Below are 21,141 nucleotides of genomic sequence, written 5' to 3' on the forward strand. Positions count from 1 at the left end.
CCAAGTAACTTAGTCCTGACAGAGAACAGATACTGCAACCCCGCCACAGTATTATACAAACACATTCTGATGAGAAGTAACTTACAAACATATGATGAATATAAAACATCTTACCTATGTTACCAACCAATTCTGATTATTCCCCAACAATACATACATACAAACATACATGTATATATACACATTATACTTCCTACTGCATAACTACTACTACATTACTACTACTACTATAACCAGCCCCTACCACATGACTACTATATGACGTTACTGCTGCTAGCTATAACTCCTCCTACTACTGCTGCCTGCTATAACTCCTCCTACTATTGCTGCTAGCTATAACTCCTCCTACTACTGCTAGCTATAACTCCTCCTACTACTAATGCCTGCTATAACTCCTCCTTCTATTGCGGCTAGCTATAACTCCTCCTACTACTGCTAGCTATAACTCCTCCTACTACTGCTAGCTATAACTCCTCCTGCTACTGCTTGCTATAACTCCTCCTCCTACTACTGCTAGCTATAACTCCTCCTACTACTGCTGTTGCTAGCTGTAACTCCTCCTCCTACTGCTGCTAGCTATAACTCCTCCTACTACTGCTAGCTATAACTCCTCCTACTACTGCTAGCTATAACTCCTCCTACTGCTGCTGCTAGCTGTAACTCCTCCTCCTACTAATGCTAGCTGTAACTCCTCCTCCTACTACTGCTAGCTATAACTCCTCCTACTACTGCTAGCTATAACTCCTCCTACTGCTGCTAACTGTAACTCCTCCACCTACTACTGCTAGCTATAACTCCTCCTCCTACTACTGCTAGCTATAAATCCTCCTACTACTGCTGCTAGCTATAACTCCTCCTACTATTGCTGCTAGCTTAAACTCCTCCTACTGCTGCTGCTAGCTTAAACTCCTACTACTACTACTGCTAGCTCTAACTCCTCCTCCTGCTACTGCTTGCTATAACTCCTCCTCCTACTACTGCTAGCTATAACTCCTCCTCCTACTGCTGCTAGCTATAACTCCTCCTCTTACTACAGCTAGCTATAACTCCTCCTCCTACTACAGCTAGCTATAACTCCTCCTCCTACTACTGCTAGCTCTAACTCCTCCTCCTGCTACTGCTTGCTATAACTCCTCCTCCTACTACTGCTAGCTATAACTCCTCCTCCTACTGCTGCTAGCTATAACTCCTCCTCTTACTACAGCTAGCTATAACTCCTCCTCCTACTGCTGCTAGCTATAACTCCTCGTCCTACTACTGCTAGCTATAACACCTCCTCCTACTACTGCTAGCTATAACTCCTCCTACTACTGCTAGCTACAACTACTCCTCCTCCTGCTTGCTATAACTCCTCCTCCTACTACTGCTGCTATAACTCCTACTACTACTGCTGTTGCTAGCTGTAACTCCTCCTCCTACTGCTGCTAGCTATAACTCCTCCTACTACTGCTAGCTATAACTCCTCCTACTACTGCTAGCTATAACTCCTCCTACTGCTGCTGCTAGCTGTAACTCCTCCTCCTACTACTGCTAGCTATAACTCCTCCTCCTACTACTGCTAGCTATAACTCCTCCTACTAATGCTAGCTATAACTCCTCCTGCTACTGCTAGCTATAACTCCTCCTCCTACTACTGCTAGCTATAACTCCTCCTACTACTGCTGCTGCTAGCTGTAACTCCTCCTACTACTGCTGCTAGCTATAACTCCTCCTACTTCTGCTAGCTATAACTCCTCCTACTACTGCTAGCTATAACTCCTCCTTCTACTACTGCTAGCTATAACTCCTCCTTCTACTACTGCTAGCTATAACTCCTCATACTACTGCTAGCTATAACTCCTCCTGCTACTGCTTGCTATAACTCCTCCTCCTACTAATGCTAGCTATAACTCCTCCTACTACTGCTAGCTAGAACTCCTCCTACTACTACTAGCTAGAACTCCTCCTACTACTACTAGCTAGAACTCCTCCTACTACTACTAGCTAGAACTCCTCCTACTACTACTAGCTAGAACTCCTCCTACTACTACTAGCTAGAACTCCTCCTACTACTGCTAGCTATAACTCCTCCTACTACTACTGCTAGCTATAACTCCTCCTACTACTACTGCTAGCTACAACTCCTCCTACTACTACTAGCTAGAACTCCTCCTACTACTACTAGCTAGAACTCCTCCTACTACTACTAGCTAGAACTCCTCCTACTACTACTAGCTAGAACTCCTCCTACTACTGTACCACCTCAATAAGGATCAAAAAGCTGTTATTGTCTTTTCATTGCAATATTTTTTTTTTTAATGATTTTAACCATTTGCATCTTTTGGATGTGCTGTAATTCCTCTCTTCCTTTCTCCTCCCCTCTCTTCCCCCTTCGCCCTCCCTCATCTCCTCCTCTCCCCTCTCTTCCCCCTTCGCCCTCCCTCATCCCCTCCTCTCCCCTCTCTTCCCCCTTCGCCCTCCCTCATCTCCTCCTCTCCCCTCTCTTCCCCCTTCGCCCTCCCTCATCCCCTCCTCTCCCCTCTCTTCCCCCTTCGCCCTCCCTCATCCCCTCCTCTCCCCTCTCTTCCCCCTTCGCCCTCCCTCATGCCCTCCTCTCCCCTCTCTTCCCCCTTCGCCCTCCATCAACCCCTCCTCTCTCCTCTTTTCCCCTGTCCTCCCCCCAGCAGAGACCCCCCCTCCCCCCTATAACATGATGGAGACGGCCCCAACAGAGGACGTCAAACCTGGAGACCCCTCTAACACACACAAGCTCACCTTCTCAGCTCCACACAGAGGTAACACACACTCATACACACACTCATACACACACACACACACACACACACACACACACACACACACAGAGTGTAACACACACACACACACACACACACACACACAGAGTGTAACACATACACTCTAACCCCCTCCGTCCTCTCTGTGTAGACCTGCGGCCTGTGTGTTATGAGGAGCCAGAGTACTGGTGTTCAGTGGCGTACTACGAGCTGAATAACCGTGTCAGAGAGACGTTCCACGCCTCGTCCCGTAGCGTCCTGGTAGACGGCTTCACCGACCCCTCCAACAACAACAACCGCTTCTGTCTCGGCCTGCTGTCTAACGTCAACCGCAACTCAACCATCGAACACACACGCAGGCACATAGGAAAAGGTGAGAACACACACACACACACGCACACATTAATTAATGAATTGTTCATTAATTAACAAAATGTGAAATATGTGTTGGTTTCCTCTGTGTAAACAACTAGCCATCAGTCATTGCACTTAAACAATTGGCGTCATCTTCAGAAAGGAAATGACTAGTCACTTCTGCTGTGCTTCCCACACTGGGCCCTGGTCAATAGTAGTGTACTATATAGGTAATAGGGGGCCATTTCCCTGGTCAATAGTAGTGTACTATATAGGGAATAGGGGGCCATTTCCCTGGTCAATAGTAGTGTACTGTATAGACAACAGGGGGCCATTTCCCTGGTCGGTAGTAGTGTACTGTATAGAGAATAGGGGTCCATTTCCCTGGTCAACAGTAGTGTACTATATAGGGAACAGGGGACCATTTCCCTGGTCAATAGTAGTGTACTGTATAGACAATAGGGTGCCTTTGCCCTGGTCAATAGTAGTGTACTGTATAGGGAATACGGAGCCATTTCCCTGGTCAATAGTAGTGTACTGTATAGAGAATAGGGGGCCATATCCCTGGTCAATAGTAGTGTACTATATAGGGAATAGAGGGCCATTTCCCTGGTCAATAGTAGTGTACTATATAGACAACAGGGGGCCATTTCCCTGGTCAATAGTAGTGTACTGTGTAGACAATAGGGGGCCTTTGCCCTGGTCAATAGGATTGTACTGTATAGGGAATAGGGGGCCATTTCCCTGGTCAATAGTAGTGTACTATATAGACAATAGGGGGCCTTTGCCCTGGTCAATAGTAGTGTACTGTATAGACAACAGGGGGCCTATTCCCTGGTCAATAGTAGTGTACTGTATAGACAACAGGGGGCCTTTGCCCTGGTCAATAGTATTGTACTGTATAGGGAATAGGGGGCCATTTCCCTGGTCAATAGTAGTGTACTGTATAGGGAATACTGGGCCATTTCCCTGGTCAATAGTAGTGTACTGTATAGAGAATAGGGGGCCATTTCCCTGGTCAATAGTAGTGTACTGTATCTCCTCTCTCCATCTCAACTCTCTCTCTCTCGCTCCATTTCCCTGGTCAAGGTGTAGTGCAGTATAGGTCAAGAGTGTGCAAGGCTGTCATCAAAGGGTGGCTACTTTGAAGAATTTCAACACTTTTTTGGTTACTACATGATTCCATATATGTTATTTCATTGTTTTGTTGTCTTCACTATTATTCTACAATGTGAAAATAAAGAATCTTTGATTGGTACTGTATGTAATGTAGGAACCTGGGGTGGCAGGTAGCCTAGTGATTAGAGTGCAATGTATTGTATGTAATGTAGGAACCTGGGGTGGCAGGTAGTCTAGTGGTTAGAGTGTAGGGGGGGCAGGTAGCCTAGTGATTAGAGTGTAGGGGGGGCAGGTAGCCTAGTGATTAGAGTGTAGGGGGGGCAGGTAGCCTAGTGGTTAGAGTGTAGGGGCGGCAGGTAGCCTAGTGGTTAGAGTGTAGGGGGGGCAGGTAGCCTAGTGATTAGAGTGTAGGGGGGGCAGGTAGCCTAGTGATTAGAGTGTAGGGGGGGCAGGTAGCCTAGTGATTAGAGTGTAGGGGGGGCAGGTAGCCTAGTGGTTAGAGTGTAGAGGGGGCAGGTAGCCTAGTGGTTAGAGTGTAGAGGAGGCAGGTAGCCTAGTGGTTAGAGTGTAGAGGAGGCAGGTAGCCTAGTGGTTAGAGTGTAGGGGGGGCAGGTAGCCTAGTGGTTAGAGTGTAATGTATTGTATGTAATGTAGGAACCTGGGGTGGCAGGTAGTCTAGTGGTTAGAGTGTAGGGGGGGCAGGTAGCCTAGTGATTAGAGTGTAGAGGGGGCAGGTAGCCTAGTGGTAAGAGTGTAGAGGAGGCAGGTAGCCTAGTGGTTAGAGTGTAGAGGGGGCAGGTAGTCTAGTGGTTAGAGTGTAGAGGGGGCAGGTAGTCTAGTGGTTAGAGTGTAGAGGGGGTAGGTAACCTAGTGGTTAGTGGTTAGTGGTTAGAGTGTAGGGGCGGCAGGTAGCCTAGTGGTTAGAGTGTAGAGGGGGTAGGTAACCTAGTGGTTAGTGGTTAGTGGTTAGAGTGTAGGGGGGCAGGTAGTCTAGTGGTTAGAGTGTAGAGGGGGTAGGTAACCTAGTGGTTAGTGGTTAGTGGTTAGAGTGTAGGGGCGGCAGGTAGCCTAGTGGTTAGAGTGTAGAGGGGGTAGGTAACCTAGTGGTTAGTGGTTAGTGGTTAGAGTGTAGGGGGGCAGGTAGTCTAGTGGTTAGAGTGTAGAGGGGGTAGGTAACCTAGTGGTTAGTGGTTAGTGGTTAGAGTGTAGAGGGGGTAGGTAACCTAGTGGTTAGAGTGTAGAGGGGGTAGGTAACCTAGTGGTTAGTGGTTAGTGGTTAGAGTGTAGGGGGGCAGGTAGTCTAGTGGTTAGAGTGTAGAGGGGGTAGGTAACCTAGTGGTTAGTGGTTAGTGGTTAGAGTGTAGAAGGGGTAGGTAACCTAGTGGTTAGTGGTTAGAGTGTAGAGGGGGTAGGTAACCTAGTGGTTAGTGGTTAGAGTTAAGGGGCGGCAGGTAACCTAGTGGTTAGAGTGTAGAGGGGGTAGGTAACCTAGTGGTTAGTGGTTAGTGGTTAGAGTGTAGGGGCGGCAGGTAACCTAGTGGTTAGAGTGTAGAGGGGGTAGGTAACCTAGTGGTTAGTGGTTAGTGGTTAGAGTGTAGGGGGGCAGGTAGTCTAGTGGTTAGAGTGTAGAGGGGGTAGGTAACCTAGTGGTTAGTGGTTAGTGGTTAGAGTGTAGAGGGGGTAGGTAACCTAGTGGTTAGTGGTTAGAGTGTAGAGGGGGTAGGTAACCTAGTGGTTAGTGGTTAGTGGTTAGAGTGTAGGGGCGGCAGGTAACCTAGTGGTTAGTGGTTAGAGTGTAGAGGGGGTAGGTAACCTAGTGGTTAGTGGTTAGAGTGTAGAGGGGGTAGGTAACCTAGTGGTTAGTGGTTAGAGTGTAGAGGGGGTAGGTAACCTAGTGGTTAGTGGTTAGTGGTTAGAGTGTAGAGGGGGTAGGTAACCTAGTGGTTAGTGGTTAGTGGTTAGAGTGTAGAGGGGGTAGGTAACCTAGTGGTTAGTGGTTAGTGGTTAGAGTGTAGAGGGGGTAGGTAACCTAGTGGTTAGTGGTTAGAGTGTAGAGGGGGTAGGTAACCTAGTGGTTAGTGATTAGTGGTTAGAGTGTAGAGGGGGTAGGTAACCTAGTGGTTAGTGGTTAGAGTGTAGAGGGGGTAGGTAACCTAGTGGTTAGTGGTTAGTGGTTAGAGTGTAGAGGGGGTAGGTAACCTAGTGGTTAGTGGTTAGTGGTTAGAGTGTAGAGGGGGTAGGTAACCTAGTGGTTAGTGGTTAGAGTGTAGAGGGGGTAGGTAACCTAGTGGTTAGTGGTTAGTGGTTAGAGTGTAGAGGGAGTAGGTAACCTAGTGGTTAGTGGTTAGAGTGTAGAGGGGGTAGGTAACCTAGTGGTTAGTGGTTAGTGGTTAGAGTGTAGGGGTGGCAGGTAGCCTAGTGGTTAGAGTGTAGAGGGGGTAGGTAACCTAGTGGTTAGTGGTTAGAGTGTAGAGGGGGTAGGTAACCTAGTGGTTAGTGGTTAGAGGGTAGAGGGGGGAGGTAACCTAGTGGTTAGTGGTTAGTGGTTAGAGTGTAGAGGGGGTAGGTAACCTAGTGGTTAGTGGTTAGAGTGTAGAGGGGGTAGGTAACCTAGTGGTTAGTGGTTAGTGGTTAGAGTGTAGAGGGGGTAGGTAACCTAGTGGTTAGTGGTTAGAGTGTAGAGGGGGTAGGTAACCTAGTGGTTAGTGGTTAGAGTGTAGAGGGGGTAGGTAACCTAGTGGTTAGTGGTTAGTGGTTAGTGGTTAGAGTGTAGGGGCGGCAGGTAGCCTAGTGGTTAGAGTGTAGAGGGGGTAGGTAACCTAGTGGTTAGTGGTTAGTGGTTAGAGTGTAGGGGTGGCAGGTAGCCTAGTGGTTAGAGTGTAGAGGGGGTAGGTAACCTAGTGGTTAGAGTGTAGAGGGGGTAGGTAACCTAGTGGTTAGTGGTTAGAGTGTAGGGGGGAGGGGTAGGTAGACTGTAATGTATCGTCATAAACTCTTTTATTTTAAAGGCTAAAAGGCTGGAACTTTTAGACAATAAAAGGGTTCCAGGTAGAACCGTTTATACAGGGTTCCAGGTAGAACCGTTTATACAGGGTTCCAGGTAGAACCGTTTATACAGGGTTCCAGGTAGAACCGTTTATACAGGGTTCCAGGTTGAACCGTTTATACAGGGTTCCAGGTAGAACCGTTTATACAGGGTTCCAGGTTGAACCGTTTATACAGGGTTCCAGGTAGAACCGTTTATACAGGGTTCCAGGTAGAACCGTTTATACAGGGTTCCAGGTAGAACCGTTTATACAGGGTTCCAGGTTGAACCGTTTATACAGGGTTCCAGGTAGAACCGTTTATACAGGGTTCCAGGTAGAACCGTTTATACAGGGTTCCAGGTTGAACCGTTTATACAGGGTCCCAGGTAGAACCGTTTATACAGGGTTCCAGGTAGAACCGTTTATACAGGGTTCCAGGTAGAACCGTTTATACAGGGTTCCAGGTAGAACCGTTTATACAGGGTTCCAGGTAGAACCGTTTATACAGGGTTCCAGGTAGAACCGTTTATACAGGGTTCCAGGTAGAACAGTTTATACAGGGTTCCAGGTAGAACCGTTTATACAGGGTTCCAGGTAGAACCGTTTATACAGGGTTCCAGGTAGAACCGTTTATACAGGGTTCCAGGTTGAACCGTTTATACAGGGTTCCAGGTAGAACCGTTTATACAGGGTTCCAGGTAGAACCGTTTATACAGGGTTCCAGGTAGAACCGTTTATACAGGGTTCCAGGTAGAACCGTTTATACAGGGTCCCAGGTAGAACCGTTTATACAGGGTTCCAGGTAGAACCGTTTATACAGGGTTCCAGGTTGAACCGTTTATACAGGGTTCCAGGTAGGTTGAACCGTTTATACAGGGTTCCAGGTTGAACCGTTTATACAGGGTTCCAGGTTGAACCGTTTATACAGGGTTCCAGGTAGAACCGTTTATACAGGGTTCCAGGTAGAACCGTTTATACAGGGTTCCAGGTAGAACCGTTTATACAAGGTTCCAGGTTGAACCGTTTATACAGGGTTCCAGGTTGAACCGTTCATACAGGGTTCCAGGTAGAACCGTTTATACAGGGTTCCAGGTAGAACCGTTTATACAGGGTTCCAGGTAGAACCGTTTATACAGGGTTCCAGGTTGAACCTTTTATACAGGGTTCCAGGTAGAACCGTTTATACAGGGTTCCAGGTTGAACCGTTTATACAGGGTTCCAGGGAGAACCGTTTATACAGGGTTCCAGGGAGAACCGTTTATACAGGGTTCCAGGTAGAACCGTTTATACAGGGTTCCAGGGAGAACTGTTTATACAGGGTTCCAGGTAGAACCGTTTATACAGGGTTCCAGGTAGAACCGTTTATACAGGGTTCCAGGTTGAACCGTTTATACAGGGTTCCAGGTAGAACCGTTTATACAGGGTTCCAGGTAGAACCGTTTATACAGGGTTCCAGGTTGAACCGTTTATACAGGGTTCCAGGTAGAACCGTTTATACAGGGTTCCAGGTAGAACCGTTTATACAGGGTTCCAGGTAGAACCGTTTATACAGGGTTCCAGGTTCCGTTTAGGGTTCCAGGTAGAACCGTTTATACAGGGTCCCAGGTAGAACCGTTTATACAGGGTTCCAGGTAGAACCGTTTATACAGGGTTCCAGGTTGAACCGTTTATACAGGGTTCCAGGTAGGTTGAACCGTTTATACAGGGTTCCAGGTTGAACCGTTTATACAGGGTTCCAGGTTGAACCGTTTATACAGGGTTCCAGGTAGAACCGTTTATACAGGGTTCCAGGTAGAACCGTTTATACAGGGTTCCAGGTAGAACCGTTTATACAAGGTTCCAGGTTGAACCGTTTATACAGGGTTCCAGGTTGAACCGTTCATACAGGGTTCCAGGTAGAACCGTTTATACAGGGTTCCAGGTAGAACCGTTTATACAGGGTTCCAGGTAGAACCGTTTATACAGGGTTCCAGGTTGAACCTTTTATACAGGGTTCCAGGTAGAACCGTTTATACAGGGTTCCAGGTTGAACCGTTTATACAGGGTTCCAGGGAGAACCGTTTATACAGGGTTCCAGGGAGAACCGTTTATACAGGGTTCCAGGTAGAACCGTTTATACAGGGTTCCAGGGAGAACCGTTTATACAGGGTTCCAGGTAGAACCGTTTATACAGGGTTCCAGGTAGAACCGTTTATACAGGGTTCCAGGTTGAACCGTTTATACAGGGTTCCAGGTAGAACCGTTTATACAGGGTTCCAGGTAGAACCCTTTATACAGGGTTCCAGGTAGAACCGTTTATACAGGGTTCCAGGTTGAACCGTTTATACAGGGTTCCAGGTAGGTTGAACCGTTTATACAGGGTTCCAGGTAGAACCGTTTATACAGGGTTCCAGGTAGAACCGTTTATACAGGGTTCCAGGTAGAACCGTTTATACAGGGTTCCAGGTTGAACCTTTTATACAGGGTTCCAGGTTGAACCTTTTATACAGGGTTCCAGGTAGAACCGTTTATACAGGGTTCCAGGTAGAACCGTTTATACAGGGTCCCAGGTAGAACCGTTTATACAGGGTCCCAGGTAGAACCGTTTATACAGGGTCCCAGGTAGAACCGTTTATACAGGGTTCCAGGTAGAACCGTTTATACAGGGTTCCAGGTAGAACCGTTTATACAGGGTTCCAGGTAGAACCGTTTATACAGGGTTCCAGGTAGAACCGTTTATACAGGATTCCAGGTAGAACCGTTTATACAGGGTTCCAGGTAGAACCGTTTATACAGGGTTCCAGGTTGAACCGTTTATACAGGGTCCCAGGTAGAACCGTTTATACAGGGTTCCAGGTAGAACCGTTTATACAGGGTTCCAGGTTGAACCGTTTATACAGGGTTCCAGGGAAAACCGTTTATACAGGGTTCCAGGGAGAACCGTTTATACAGGGTTCCAGGGAGAACCGTTTATACAGGGTTCCAGGGAGAACCGTTTATACAGGGTTCCAGGGAGAACTGTTTATACAGGGTTCCAGGTAGAACCGTTTATACAGGGTTCCAGGGAGAACCGTTTATACAGGGTTCCAGGGAGAACCATTTATACAGGGTTCCAGGTTGAACCGTTTATACAGGGTTCCATTCCAGGTAGAACCATTTATACAGGGTTCCAGGGAGAACCGTTTATACAGGGTTCCAGGTAGAACCATTTATACAGGGTTCCAGGTAGAACCATTTATACACGGTTCCATGTAGAACCATTTATACAGGGTTCCAGGGAGAACCATTTATACAGGGTTCCAGGTAGAACCATTTATACAGGGTTCCAGGTAGAACCATTTATACAGGGTTCCAGGTAGAACTCTCTGCACCAAAAAGGGTTCCCGTATGGGGACAAACCGACAAACCCTGTATGGTTCCACTGATGGACCCTGTACGGTTATACTGACTGACCCTGTACGGTTCTACTGACCGACCCTGTACGCCAACCCTGTATGGTTCTACTGATCGACCCCGTATGGTTCTACTGATCGACCCTGTATGGTTCTACTGACCGACCCCGTATGGTTCTACTGATCGACCCTGTACGGTTCTACTGATCGACCCCGTATGGTTCTACTGATCGACCCTGTATGGTTCTAATGACCGACCCCGTATGGTTCTACTGATCGACCCCGTATGGTTCTACTGACCGATCCTGTATGGTTCTACTGATCGACCCCGTATGGTTCTACCTAGAACCTTTTCTTTCTAAGAGTGTACCTGTGTTGTTTTTTCTCATGGTGTTGCCATGGATTCCCGTTAAAATGTGTGTTTTGGGCCCCCACACGCCACTGTTGCCCCCCTCCCCTCTCTCTTCTCACACACACACACAAACACACAAAAACACACACGCTTCTCACACACACACACACACACACACACACAAAAACACACACGCTTCTCACAAACACACACAAACATACAGTTGAAGTCAGAAGTTTACATACACCTTAGCCAAATACATTTAAACTCAGTTTTTCACATTTCCTGACATTTAATCCTAGTAAAAATCCCCTGTTTTTGGTCAGTTAGGATCACCACTTTATTTTAAGAATGTGAAATGTCAGAATAATAGTAGAGAGAATGATTTATTTCAGCTTTTATTTCGTTCATCACATTCCCAGTGGGTCAGAAGTTTACATACACTCAAGTAGTATTTGGTAGCATTGCCTTTAGATTCTTTAACTTGGGTCAAATGTTTCTGGTAGCCTTCCACAAGCTTCCCACAAGAAGTTGGGTGAATTTTGGCCCATTCCTCCTGACAGAGCTGGTGTAACTGAGTCAGGTTTGTAGGCCTCCTTGTTCGCACACGCTTTTTCAGTTCTGCCCACACATTTTCCATAGGGTTGAGGTCAGGGCTTTGTGATGGCCACTCCAATACCTTGACTTTGTTGTCCTTGAGCCATTTTGCCACAACTTTGGAAGTATGCTTGAGTCATTGTCCATTTGGAAGACCCATTTGCGACCAAGCTTTAACTTCCTGACTGATGTCTTGAGATGTTGCTTCAATATATCTAAATAATTATCCTTCCTAATGAAGCCATCTATTTTGTGAAGTACACCAGTCCCTCCTGCAGCAAAGCACCCCCACAGCATGATGCTGCCACCCCCGTGCTTCACGGTTGGGATGGTGTTCTTTGGCTTGCAAGCCTCCCCCTTTTTCCTACAAACATAACGATGGTCATTATGGCCAAACAGTTCTATTTTTGTTTAATCAGACCAGAGGACATTTCTCCAAAAAGTCCGATCTTTGTCCCCATGTGTAGTTGCAAACCGTAGTCTGGCTTTTTTATGGCGGTTTTGGAGCAGTGGCTTCTTCCTTGCTGAGCGGTTTCAGGTTATGTCGATATAGGACTCATTTTACTGTGGATATAGATACTTTTGTACCTGTTTCCTCCAGCATCTTCACAAGGTCCTTTGCTGTTGTTCTGGGATTGATTTGCACTTTTCACACCAAAGTACGTTAATCTCTAGGAGACAGAACGGGTCTCCTTCCTGAGCGGTATGACAGCTGTGTGGTCCCATGGTGTTTATACTTGCGTACTATTGTTTGTACAGATGAACGTGGTACATTCAGGCGTTTGGAAATGGCTCCCAAGGATGAACCAGAATTGTGGAGGTCTACAATTTATTTTCTGAGGTCTTGCTGATGTCAAGCAAAGAGGCACTGAGTTTGAAGGTAGACCTTGAAATACATCCACAGGTACACCTTCAATTGACTCAAATGATTAGCCTATCAGAAGCTTCTAAAGCCATGACATCAATTTTTGCCATGCACAAAGTAGATGTCCTAACCGACTTGCCAATACTATAGTTTGTTAACAAGATATTGGTGGAGTGGTTGAAAAACTAGTTTTAATGACTCCAACCTAAGTGTATGTAAACTTCCGACTTCAACTGTACACACACACACACACACACACACACACACACACACACACACACACACACACACACACACACACACACACACACACACACACACACACACACACACAGGTAACCACTGTAAAGTCTACATTTGTCCTCTTTTCTGCCAAGACACAGTAGCAGGTAGCAATGATGTCAAGAATGTTAACCCTTTTCTCTCTCCATCCCCCTTCCTCCCTCCTCTTCATTTCTCCCACCCTAAGCCCTTCTCACTACCTCTCTCTCTCTCTCTCTCTCTCTCTCTCTCTCTCTCTCTCTCTCTCTCTCTCTCTCTCTCTCTCTCTCCCTCCCTCCCTCCCTCCCTCCCAGGTGTTCATCTCTAATATGTAGGGGTTGTGTATTCCGTGTGTCTGAGCGATACAAGTATCTTCGTCGAGAGTCCTAACTCTCCTCTCTCCCTCTCTCTCCCTCACACTCTCCCCCTCCCTCCAGGTGTCCATCTCTACTATGTAGGTGGTGAGGTGTGTGCTGAGTGTTTGAGTGACAACAATATCTTCATCCAGACTCCTAACTCTCCTCTCTCTCTCTCTCTCTCCCTCTCTCTCTCTCTCTCTCTCTCTCTCTGTCTCTCTCTCTCTCTCTCTCTCTCTCTCTCTCTCTCTCTCCCTCCCTCCCTCCCTCCCAGGTGTTCATCTCTAATATGTAGGGGTTGTGTATTCCGTGTGTCTGAGCGATACTAGTATCTTCGTCGAGAGTCCTAACTCTCCTCTCTCTCTCTCTCTCTCCCCCTCCCTCCAGGTGTCTATCTCTACTACGTGGGTGGTGAGGTGTATGCCGAGTGTCTGAGTGACAGCAGTATCTTCGTCCAGACTTCTAACTCTCCTAACTCTACTCTCTCTCTCTCCCCCTCTCTCTCCCTCCCTCCCCCTCCAGGTGTCCATCTCTACTACGTGGGTGGTGAGGTGTATGCCGAGTGTCTGAGTGACAGCAGTATCTTCGTCCAGACTTCTAACTCTCCTAACTCTACTCTCTCTCTCTCCCCCTCTCTCTCCCTCCCTCCCCCTCCAGGTGTCCATCTCTACTACGTGGGTGGTGAGGTGTATGCCGAGTGTCTGAGTGACAGCAGTATCTTCGTCCAGAGTCGTAACTGTAACTATCAGCATGGTTTCCATGCCACCACCGTGTGTAAGATCCCCAGCGGCTGTAGTCTGAAGATCTTCAACAACCAGCTGTTCGCCGAGCTCCTCTCTCAGTCCGTCAACCACGGCTTCGAGGTGGTCTACGAACTCACCAAGATGTGTACTATACGCATGAGCTTCGTCAAGGTAACTATCGGGGTCAGGGGTTAAAGGTCAGGGGGTGAAGGGCCAGGGGGTTACAGGTTCGATTTGGTCTACGAACTCACCAAGATGTGCACCATCCCAATGAGCTTTGTCGAGGTAATACCTATCGTGGTTAAGGGTCAGGGTGTGAAGGGCCAGTGGGTTACAGGTTCGAGGTGGTCTACGAACTCACCAAGATGTGCACCATCCCAATGAGCTTTGTCAAGGTAATGCCTGTCGTGGTTATTATTGTCGTTCTGTCACGTGACCTCGACATGGGCAGTGAATACGGCTCTGAAACGATTCATCACATTTGAACAGATGTTTTGTCTACAGAAAAGAGTTACTGAGATGTCTGGTGAAACAATGTTCTTTACTAGTGTACAACACAGATCTTTACTAGTGAACACAGATCTTTACTAGTGAACAACACAGATCTTTACTAGTGAACAACACAGATCTTTACTAGTGAACAACACAGATCTTTACTAGTGAACACAGATCTTTACTAGTGAACACAGATATTTACTAGTGAACAACACAGATCTTTACTAGTGTACAACACAGATATTTACTAGTGAACACAGATATTTACTAGTGAACACAGATATTTACTAGTGAACACAGATATTTACTAGTGTACAACACAGATCTTTACAGCCCAGGGTGCATTCAACTGCTTTTTATATTTGCTCAACATTTATGGTTTATGATTTGACTTGATTTCAGCAGTAAAGTGGTGTTTGTAAGAAGAACTGTAAGACATTAAGTAGAATGTGTTGCTGAATGACGTTCCGCTGTTTCCACGGTAACTCAACGCGTGTTTTTCTGATCTTTGGCTCCAGCCTGTAGTGATGACACAGGGTTCCGGAACACACGTATTGGTCACGGACGTATCTAGTGACAGATACACAAACCCAGATAACAGTACAACTTTAGTCTGTCCCCTCGTCCCGACCCGGGCGCGAACCAGGGACCCTCTGCACACATCAACAACAGTCAACCACGAAGCATCGTTACCCATCGCTTCACAAAAGCCGCGGCCCTTGCAGAGCAAAGGGGGGAACCACTACTTCAAGGTCTCAGAGCGAGTGACGTCACCAGATTGAAACGCTATTAGCGGGCACCACCGCTAACTAGCTAGCCATTTCACATCCGTTACACTAGAGGTCGACCGATTAGTCGGCATGGCCGAATAATTAGGGCCAATTTCAAGTTTCAAGTTCACTAAAATAAGAAATATTTTGCTTTCGAATTGATAGTTTACGGATTTAACCATATTAATGACCATAGGCTCGTATTTCTGTGTTTATTATATTATATTTAAGTCTATGATTTGATAGAGCAGTCTGTCTGAGCAGTGGTAGGCAGCAGCAGGCTCGTAAGCATTCATTCAAACAGCACTTTCCTGCGTTTGCCAGCAGCTCTTAGCAATGCTTGAAGCACAGCGCTTTTTATGACTTCAAGGCTCCAGAGATTAGGCAGGCAATACTACAGTGCCTATAATAACATCCAATAGTTAGAGGTATTTGAAATTCAAATTGTATAGAGAGAAATAGTTGACGCGTCATAATTCCTATAATAACTACAACCTAAAACTGCTTAACTGGGAATATTGAAGAACTGGGAATGTTCTCATGTTTTGAGCAAGGAACTGAAACGTTAGCTTTTTTACATGGCACATATTGCACTTTTACTTTCTTCTCCAACACTTTGTTTTTGCATTATTTAAACCAAATTGAACATGTTTCATTATTTATTTGAGACTAAATAGATGTTATTTTTGTGTTATATTAAGTTAAAATAAAAGTATTCATTGTTCATTCAGTCTTGTTGTAATTGTCATTATAACAAAAATATATATAGAAAATCGACCGATTAATCAGTATCGGCTTTTTTTGGTCCTCCAATAATCAGTATCGGTATCGGCGTTGAAAATCAGAATCGGTCGACCTCTAGCACACACACACACAAGGTTAAATTCACTAGTCACCAAACAGAACACGAGGTGAAATTCACTAGTTCACCAAACAGAACACGAGGTGAAATTCACTAGTTCACCAAACAGAACACGAGGTGAAATTCACTAGTTCACCAAACAGAACACGAGGTGAAATTCACTAGTTCACCAAACAGAACACGAGGTGAAATTCACTAGTTCACCAAACAGAACACGAGGTGAAATTCACTAGTTCACCAAACAGAACACGAGGTGAAATTCACTAGTTCACCAAACAGAACACGAGGTGAAATTCACTAGTTCACCAAACAGAACACGAGGTGAAATTCACTAGTTCACTAGGCAGACCGAAGAAAATGGACTGAAACAGAAGAAAACTAACTGAAACATGGAGGGGTGAACTGAACTTATCCTACAAGAAACACCCATTTTCCTTTTATGTTGCCAAACCCTTTTGCGCTGTTTTGCTACAGTGTGCACTAATGAATGTGACCCAACTGATAATTGTATTTACTTCCGCTGTGCAGGGCTGGGGTGCAGAGTACCACCGCCAGGATGTCACCAGCACCCCCTGCTGGATAGAGGTGCACCTGCACGGCCCTCTGCAATGGCTGGACAAGGTCCTCACACAGATGGGCTCTCCCCACAACCCCATCTCCTCTGTGTCCTAACACTCACAGCCCCATCTCCTCTGTGTCCTAACACTCACAGCCCCATCTCCTCTGTATCCTAACACTCACAGCCCCATCTCCTCTGTGTCCTAACACACACAGCCCCATCTCCTCTGTGTCCTAACACACACTCACAACTTCATCTCCTCTGTGTCCTAACACACACAGCCCCATCTCCTCTGTGTCCTTACACACACTCACAACTTCATCTCCTCTGTGTCCTAACACACACTCACAGACCCATCTCCTCTGTGTCCTAACACACACTACCCCGTCTCCTCACACACAGCCCCATCACTGTGTCCTAACACACACACACACACATCTCCATGTGTCTCTGTGCTTATCTCCATTGATGCTATTGGAAATAGCCTTACTGGAAACAACCATCAGTTCTGAATTAAACCACATTATGTTTCAGTTCATGGCAGGTAATCACGAGTAGGTTGCACTACCGTAGCTTTCTGTCAGTGCTGCAGATAGGAACAACGCTTCACACACACACACACACGGTATGGTTGTAGCTACTAGTGTCGTAACCATGGTTTTAATGGTCCTTCAGACAGCCTTTCGTTTACTGTGAGCTACAAGGCAGCATTCAACCACACGTAGCTGCTTAAATAAACCTTTAAATAAACCTTTAACTGCACTCACAGACAAGGAATGTGTCCCAAATTGTACCCTGTTACATTTACAGGGCACTACTGTTGACCAGAGCCCTATGGGAGTCCTGTAGAGCCCTATGGGAGTCCTGTAGAGCTCTATGGATCCCTATGGGAGTCCTGTAGAGCCCTTTGGGAGTCCTGTAGAGCCCTTTGGGAGTCCTGTAGAGCCCTGTGGGAGTCCTGTAGAGCCCTGTGGGAGTCCTGTAGAGCCCTATGGGAGTCCTGTAGAGCCCTATGGGAGTCCTGTAGAGCCCTATGGGAGTCCTGTAGAGCCCTGTGGGAGTCCTGTATAGCCCTATGGGAGTCCTGTAGAGCCCTATTGGAGCCCTATGGGAGTCCTGTAGAGCCCTGTAGAGCCCTGTGGGAGTCCTGTGGGAGTCCTATGGGAGTCCTGTAGAGCCCTATTGGAGTCCTGTAGAGCCCTATTGGAGCCCTATGGGAGTCCTGTAGAGCCCTATGGGAGTCCTGTAGAGCCCTATTGGAGCCCTATGGGAGTCCTTTAGAGCCTTATTGGAGCCCTATGGGAGTCCTGTAGAGCCCTATGGGAGTCCTGTAGAGCCCTATGGGAGTCCTGTAGAGCCCTATTGGAGTCCTGTAGAGCCCTATTGGAGTCCTGCAGAGCCCTATGGGAGTCCTGTAGAGCCCTATTGGAGTCCTGTAGAGCCCTATGGGAGTCCTGTAGAGCCCTATGGGAGTCCTGTAGAGCCCTATTGGAGTCCTGTAGAGCCCTATGTGAGTCCTGTAGAGCCCTATTGGAGCCCTATGGGAGTCCTGTAGAGCCCTATTGGAGCCCTATGGGAGTCCTTTACAGCCCTATTGGAGCCCTATGGGAGTCCTGTAGAGCCCTGTGGGAGTCATGTAGAGCCCTGTGGGAGCCCTATGGGAGTCCTGTAGAGCCCTATGGGAGTCCTGTAGAGCCCTATAGAGCCCTATGTGAGTCCTGTAGAGCCCTATGTGTCCTGTAGAGCCCTGTAGAGCCCTATGGGAGTCCTGTAAAACCCTATGGGAGTCCTGTAGAGCCCTATGGGAGCCCTGTAGAGTCCTGTAGAGCCCTATTGGAGCCATGTGGAGCCCTATGGGAGTCCTGTAGAGCCCTCTGGAGCCATGTGGAGCCCTATGGGAGTCCTGTAGAGCCCTGGTCAAAAGCTGTGTGTTACATAGGACATAGGGTTCCATTTGAGATGCATCAAGGGAACATGGGATATACAGTGGGGCAAAACAAGTAATTAGTCAGCCACCAATTGTGCAAGTTCTCCCACTTAAAAAGATGAGAGAGGCCTGTAATTTTCATCATAGGTACAATTCAACTATGACAGACAAAATGAGAGAAAAAAAATCAGAAAATCACATTGTAGGATTTTTCATGAATTTATTTGCAAATTATGGTGGAAAATAAGTATTTGGTCAATAACAAAAGTTTATCTCAATACTTTGTTATATACCCTTTGTTGGCAATGACAGAGGTCAAACATTTTCTGTAAGTCTTTACAAGGTTTTCACACACTGTTGCTGGTATTTTGGCCCATTCCTCCATGCAGATCTCCTCTAGAGCAGTGATGTTTTGGGGCTGTTGCTGGGCGGTTGTGGACAGGTGTCTTTAATTCTGATAACAAGTTCAAACAGGTGCCATTAATACAGGTAACGAGTGGAGGACAGAGGAGCCTCTTAAAGAAGAAGTTACAGGTCTGTGAGAGCCAGAAATCTTGCTTGTTTGTAGGTGACCAAATACTTATTTTCCACCATAATTTGCAAATAAATTCATAAAAAATCCTATAATGTGATTTTCTGGATTTTTTTCTCTCATTTTGTCCGTCATAGTTGAAGTGTACTTAGGATGAAAATTACAGGCCTCTCTCATCTTTTGAAGTGGGAGAATTTGCACAATTGGTGGCTGACTAAATACTTTTTTGCCCCACTGTACATTTACAGCAAGTACTAATCCAAATTTAAACGTCCATGTTTACTACGATGTTTTATAGGGAAACATGTTTACTAATGTCTAATGGTTTCTTTACTTCATGTTTACTAATGTCTAATGGCTTTCGTTTTGCTTATTTCATTAAAGCTTTTTCCTTAGCATTTAAAGTAGTATTAAGTACTTATTTTATGTATATTTATCATACACTGATGAACTATTCTCATAAGCACTTATACTAGTGTTCTCTGTGAATAAGGCGTCAAGTCAATTGAAATTTAAAGGTAATTTCCTATTGAGCTGACATAAAGTGTTTACAATGAATGGGATCTCTACATATGTGGGCACATTACCTTTAAAAGGGACAATTGTAACGTGCAATAGGATTGAATCCCGGCCTAGATTCTAGTTGTTGTACTGGTGATTCTTACGAAACATAGTGAACACTAGAAAACGCTCTCGATATGTGATCAAACAGCTTGTTTAATGGATTTCATAGACAGCCTGAGGAGGACCATCACGTTCATCATTATTCTCATTCGAATGTTCACAGGGTTAATAGCAGATATACAGTTGAAGTCTGAAGTTTACATACACCTTAGCCAAATACATTTAAACTCAGTTTTTCACAATTCCTTAACTTAATCCGAGTAAAAAAATGTCTGTTTTAGGTCAGTTAGATAGGATCACCACTTTTTTTTAAGAATGTGAAATGTCAGCTCTTAATTTCTTTCATCACATTCCCAGTGAGTCAGAAGTTTACATACGCTCAATTAGTATTTGGTAGTATTGCCTTTAAATCGTTTAACTTGGGTCAAACGTTTCGGCTAGCCTTCCAAAAGCTTCCCACAATAAGTTGGGTGAATGTTGCCCCATTTCTCCTGACAGAGCTGGTGTAACTGAATCAGGTTTGTAGGCCTCCTTGCTCGCACACGCTTCAGTTCTGCACACAAATGTTCCATAGGATTGAGGTCAGGGCTTTGTGGTGGCCACACCAATACCTTGACTTTGTTGTCCTTAAGCCATTTTGCCACAACTTTGGAAGTATGCTTGGGGTCATTGTCCATTTGGAAGACCCATTTGTGACCAAGCTTTAACTTCCTGACTGATGTGCTTTACGATTGGGATGGTGTTCTTCGGCTTGCAAGCCTCCCCCTTTTCCTCCAAAAATAACAATGGTCATTATGGGCCAATAGTTATATTTTTGATTCATCAGACCAGAGGACATTTATCCAAAAAGTATGATCTTTGTCCCCATGTGCAGTTGCAAACCGTAGTCTACAGCCAGGCTGTGTCGATATAGGACTCGTTTTACTGTAGATATAGATACTTTTGTACCTGTTTCCTCCAGCATCTTCACAAGGTCCTTTGCTGTTGTTCTGGGATTGATTTGCACTTTTCGCACCAAACTACATTCATCTCTAGGAGACAGAACGCGTCTCTTTCCTGAGCGGTATGACGGCTGCGTGGTCCCATGGTGTTTATACTTGCGTACTATTGTTTGTACAGATGAACGTGGTACCTTCAGATGTTTGGAAATTGCTCCCAAGGAGGATCCAGACTTGTGGAGGTCTACAATTTATTTTCTGAGGTCTTGGCTGATTTCTTTTGACTTTCCCATGATGTCAAGCAAAGAGGCACTGAGTTTGAAGGTAGGCCTTGAAATACATCCACAGGTGCCCCTCCAATTGACTCAAATTATGTCAGTTAGCCTATCAGAAGCTTATAAAGCCATGACATTTTTCTGGAATTTTCCAGGCTGTTTAAAGGCACAGTCAACTTAGTGTATGTAAACTTCTGACCCACTGGAATTGTGCTACAGTGAATTATAAGTGAAATAATCTGTAAACAATTGTTGTAAAAATGACTTGTCATGCACGAACCGACTTGCCAAAACTATAGTTTGTTAACAAGAAATTTGTGGAGTGGTTGAAAAACAAGTTT

General features: G+C 45.9%; 1 protein-coding gene across 2 annotated transcripts in view; it reads left to right on the forward strand.

Annotated features, from left to right (window-relative positions):
* Positions 1–16,749, forward strand: part of LOC139419379 (mothers against decapentaplegic homolog 9-like) — a 28,637-nt gene extending 11,888 nt beyond the window's left edge. Inside the window, exons 4-7 of one of the 2 annotated variants that reach the window (XM_071169323.1) lie at positions 2,664–2,774; positions 2,926–3,147; positions 13,733–13,989; positions 16,474–16,749. In XM_071169323.1, coding sequence (XP_071025424.1) covers positions 2,664–2,774; positions 2,926–3,147; positions 13,733–13,989; positions 16,474–16,617 — 734 coding nt within the window. In that variant the 3' untranslated portion in view covers positions 16,618–16,749. The remainder of the gene's footprint in view (positions 1–2,663; positions 2,775–2,925; positions 3,148–13,732; positions 13,990–16,473) is intronic. The other variant, XM_071169324.1, reaches the window with a different exon arrangement.
* The last annotated feature ends 4,392 nt before the right edge of the window (positions 16,750–21,141 follow it).

Source organism: Oncorhynchus clarkii, chromosome 10, assembly GCF_045791955.1.
Source record: "Oncorhynchus clarkii lewisi isolate Uvic-CL-2024 chromosome 10, UVic_Ocla_1.0, whole genome shotgun sequence".
Classification (NCBI taxonomy): Eukaryota; Metazoa; Chordata; class Actinopteri; order Salmoniformes; family Salmonidae; genus Oncorhynchus; species Oncorhynchus clarkii.